General features: G+C 28.8%; 1 protein-coding gene across 1 annotated transcript in view; it reads left to right on the forward strand.

The window, feature by feature from the left end:
• The window catches only part of LOC148309368 (uncharacterized), a 19431-nt gene extending 15809 nt beyond the window's left edge, over positions 1-3622 (forward strand). The window contains exons 8-9 of the mRNA XM_088260192.1: positions 2027-2140; positions 3030-3622. Of these exons, the coding sequence (XP_088116318.1) occupies positions 2027-2140; positions 3030-3267 (352 nt within the window). The 3' untranslated portion in view covers positions 3268-3622. The remainder of the gene's footprint in view (positions 1-2026; positions 2141-3029) is intronic.
• Positions 3623-5396: the final 1774 nt, after the last annotated feature.

Below are 5396 nucleotides of genomic sequence, written 5' to 3' on the forward strand. Positions count from 1 at the left end.
TATATATATATATATATATATATATATATATATGTGTGTTTTTTTAAAACAATTTCAAAAAACCTTTTTTCCTTTTTTATTTATCTAAATGTTGTGTTTACGTAATATTTGTGTATCAAACTTAGAAAGCAAAGTAATATATAAAATTGTTTTTCAATGTGTTATCCTTATTGTTTGATTAGTCTTATCAGTAACGAAATTACCGGAAGTATTAAGTAAACTGGATATTGGATCCTTTATTAAGATAGAAAAATCTTCCCCTTTTACGTAGATGAAATAAAATTTACAAAGATATGTGTGTTTCTCAATTTTTTTGTAATAAACATATATATTACGATTTTCTTATTTTTTTAAATACATTCCTTACAATATCGATTACACCAATAATTAATTTAGTATTAAAATATGGAAATAAAAACTTTTGAATTTTTCAGTGTAAATATGACCAGTTCTAAGAAAAACAACATGTTTTTGTTTCAACCTTTTGATGAGAACATCTGTAGTTTTCGAAAATAGTCGAGTTCGCTTTAATAAACTCAAAAGTAGTATTGTACTAGTCTTTCATTTTTATACTAAAATCCATTTAATAGATTTATATTATCCACTGACACTTCGTGATGGAATTGCATTTTTAATTTATTATTAGATTAAAACCAATATTTTTAGCTTTTCCACTTTTTTATTTGACCAGCGACCGGGTTTCGTCGTTACCGACATCATCAGACTGGTGAGAGGCTATACAAATTGTTATGTTATATATAAAAGAAGGCAGGAGTTGATAACCATGATTATTGATTATTGATATTGATTATTGATGAGGGCATTAATTATATCAAATCATGGTTATCAACTCCTGCCTTCTCTTATACATAACATAACAATTTGTATAGCCTCTCACCAGTCTGATGATGTCGGTAACGACGAAACCCGGTCGCTGGTCAAATGAAAAAGTGGAAAAGCTAAAAATATTGGTTTTGATCTAATAATAAATTAAAATCCATTTATTATTCCACAAAAATATGTTGAAAAATGCCAAATTGATACATTATATTAATTTGGTGACTTAGATTTTTGTTTTATCTGTAATTTAAGTATTTTTGTGTAGAAGTGCGTGTTTTTTTTATTGTTGAAATATTTGTACACATTTGATGGCTTTTGAAGGAACGTTCTTGGGATAATATATTGTTAAAGTACGTTTATCATCCCCTTTCATTTATGTATCTTTAAATATTTTTCTTACATAGACGTCTAGTTCCAATCCATGAAAAGTTTGTCTCTTTTATATTTTTTATTATATTTTTAACTATTTTTATCCTATCTTTGACACGCCATACCGCTCACTCCTTTTAACAACGTCATAAACAAAAAAAACATGATTTTTCAGGAGATCGTTTTTAAAGTTCAAAAATATAATAAAATATATTTTCAAAGATATCAAGCCACTTATTGAACTTTTTACTGTGGAACAGATGTTTTTAAGGAAAACCTGAAGGTTTTTTCTCCATTTGAAAAATATTAAGTACATTTAAAAAAATAATAAAATAATACATTTTCTTCAAAATGCAAAAACAATACCTTCTGCCCTGTAGCGGGTAAATATTAAGTTTAAAATATGCCGCTTTTGCTGGGATATAGTCCATTTTCTGGACATTCAGAAATCACGAAAAAAACTGAAAATTGAGGATTTTTTTATATATGACGTTGTTGAAAGTAGTGAGCGATATGTCTTGATACCTCGGGGTACCTAATGGTACAAAAGAGTTGATCCAGGAACAATGTTGTACAGTTGTACAAGGAAGAAAGAAATACAGTTAATGTATATGAAGAAACCCAGGACAAATGTCATCAAATGAGAACACTTTATTTGCTTTATGACTTCAGAACATAAGCACCCCGAAGATCAGGATGTAATGGATTTTTCTCAAGCAATGTTTCCCGAGAAAAGTTTCTTCAATTGTTATCAGTGGTCATCAAAATGTTCGTTACACCATATGACTGTTTTTCTAATACCACGCGGTTTGTTTAGGATAAGTACCTCTCCACCTGCGGAATCTGACAGACGTCACCAGTCCATATACTTAACCACTCCAAAAGGTCCTAATAATGCTCTAGCCAAGGGAGCCCAGGATCAACTACTGCTGTAAGATATTTCTTTTTACTTGATACTTAATTTTTTTTGTTAGATTTTCCTATTTCGGTTTTTTTTTTAAATCGTTTTACCTATTTTGTAGTGAAGACTTTGAGAAAAACAATTCATGTCACTCTTTTTATAGAAATGTCAAATATCCTCGAAAATGTAATGTTTCACAAGTTCACAAAATTAAGACTGTTCAAATACTTCACAAATCTGTTTTATCTCACTTTAGTAGTTATTTTATACAAATATAAAGAGTTTTTACTTAATAAAAGCTTTCCTTATTCCAACATGGATGTTGTGAACTCACATATACTGTGTTACGAGTTAAATCTATATATCTAGGAGTTACAGAAATGGAGAAGTGTGTTTGTCAATCATTGGTAGAATTGGTGAATGTTACACGTGTGTAAAGTAATCACTTAACCAAGCCTATGAAGGTCGTAAGCCCAGACTCCCATATCCTTTTCATCTATATTGAGATAATAATAATAAATTTGGATAACTTATAATAATAATAATAAAACCCTTATCCGCACCCCAATGGTGCATAAGGCACTGCGTGATATAAACGCAGTGTTATCTTGATCGTTTACACATGAAGGAAAGGTGATCAGCCCTCCGCTTCAGGTACCAGTCCAGGGTAATATTGAATAAATATGACAGTGAAAAAATCGCTTATATTTATTTGACTCCCCTTGGGAATCGAACCCGGGACCTCCAGAACGGTAGCCGAGCGTGCTGACCATTACACTACGGAGGCGGGTAACTTATATATCGCCATTTTTGTAAAATACTACCTCAAGGGCACTTTACACGTCCTATACACGTGTTTTTTTTTGTTTAATATATAGAGATGTCAAAAAAAATCACAAGTTAATTTTTTTGCTTACAGGGTCGATTACGTGACTTGGAATGGTGCCAATCCCGAGCTAAAAAATGGACCCAGCATTGTTCCAAAGGGGTCCATGAAGTCTTCCATAGACAAAACAAGTGTCGAAACGTTCCCCACTCAGCCGAGGGGGTCCAACAAGGATCTCTGCAAAGGGTCTCCAGGGCTTGCCAAAGGAAGTATTTATCAACATATCAATAACGCAAACAACTTTCCACAAATGAAAGTCGGGGGGGAATAAAAATTTCATAAGCAATGATATTTAGTTTTATCATGACATCATCGCGATAATGACCGTCGGGCAATTCTCTTTCACAAAAAAATACTAAAACTTGTCACCATTTAATATCACAAATTGAAACAACATTAACTTTTTAATTTAATTGCACATTTGAAATAAGAGTTTCTTTTTTTTAAATAAAATTTTAAATCCATACTGTTGGAGATTGTTTGTTGTTATTTTTCATAAGGCAGTACAAACACTTATTAGGAATCGTTCCACATAGTAAAATACATTTTTTCTTAATTTTTTTTTCTGATACTTTGTGGTATATTTTACAAACATTAAAAAATAAATCTTTGCTTTTCATCACTTTTATTTTTGGTATTTTTATTCAACCCATTTCTTCAAGCATCTTCTCATCTTCAGGGATGGATATGTACTTAACTTAAAACTTAGAAAAAAACATTTTCAACTGTTAAAATGTGCTCAGCAAATTCAGGAAAAAATATTTTTATATGGCCATCTCAAATATTATTTTATTCAAATGTTAAATAACGTGTAATCAACGTGTCTTACCTATATAGATTACTCGTAATAGATTACGACAAAAGAATTGTAAATGAAAACACTCGGTTTTTACCACTTGAGTTATTTATTTATTTTTATTATATTTTTTTATTTTAGTTTATATGCAGACCCGAAGATGGAAGCATCTGTAGCTTCCAAAACTAGTGGTTAAAATAAAAAAAAAAAAAAAAATATATATATATATATATATATATATATATATATATATATATATATATATATATATATATATATATATATATATATATATATATATATATATATATATATATATATATATATATATATATATATATATATATATATATATATATATATATATATATATTTTAAGTGGTAAAAAACAAGTGTTTTCATTTACAATTTGCTCATGTCTAACCATAAAGTGATTCCAAAACAAAAAAATAGTATAAAAGAAGATGAGATTTAAAAAATAACAATAATTTTTGTCAATTCACTTAACACATTTAAATTAATAATGAGTTCCTCAATTTCGAAACCAGTAAATATATAACATAATTTAGAGTTTTTTTAGTGTTTAACAAAATTTAAACATTATTGATAACCATTCATTCAAACCTTATCCGCACCCCAATGGTGCAAAGGGCACTGCATCATATAAACCCAGTGTTATCTTTATCATTAACACATAAAGGAAAGGTGATCAGCCCTCCGCTTCAGGTACCAATCCAGGATAATATTGAATAAATATCAGAGTGAAAAAATCACTTATATTTATTTGACCCTCCCTGGGAATCGAACCCGGGACCTCCAGTACGGTAGCCGAGTGAATTTAAATAATAGTTCCACTTTAAATATTTTCTTTATTCCTAGAAATAATTATAATAAAAACTTAACACCTGCACCCGTCTCATTTCAAACATTATCTTATACCCATTCTTTATTCAGCCTACTACTAAAGTATAAATATAAGTTTTAAGTTTAGTACATATCCATCCCTGCATATGAAAAGGTTCATGTCGAAACCGGTTGGGAAACGTTTATTATAAAAGTGTTGAATAACAAATTTGGGATTTTATTTTACATAAAGTAGATTTAATTTAATAATAAATAATAATAATAAAAACATGATGAACACAACGTAATACCACCATATACATGCTATTTAATATTGAGTCTTCAAGATAATAACTATATAATATAAGTAAATTACGTATCTTTTAAAATGTGAACAAAAATGTAGCAATTGATAATCATGAATTTAGACTGCACTTACATATAATTCTGCCCTTTTTTAATGTGAAAATTTTTGAATTTCGTATTGAAAAGGATATTTTAAACTTAAAAATAATTGTATGATTGATTTCATTATAAATACTTTTTTTTTCAAATGTGCGTATGTTTTTTTGATTTGGTTTATTTTATTTTTGTATACAATCCGTAATTTTGTATGTAATTGATTTTCATATTTGGACATATTAAATATTGCACATAAACGGAGAGATATTCGTGTTGTATACGGTTTTAGCAAGCATTACGTACGCATAGTCATGCAGTTTTATTTAATGTCGTAGTAAGTCAGAAATATTTGCGTCCTT

This window comes from Brachycentrus maculatus, unplaced genomic scaffold (genome assembly GCF_059751285.1).
Source record: "Brachycentrus maculatus isolate JH-2025_06_01 unplaced genomic scaffold, ASM5975128v1 h1tg000126l, whole genome shotgun sequence".
In the NCBI taxonomy this organism is placed as follows: Eukaryota; Metazoa; Arthropoda; class Insecta; order Trichoptera; family Brachycentridae; genus Brachycentrus; species Brachycentrus maculatus.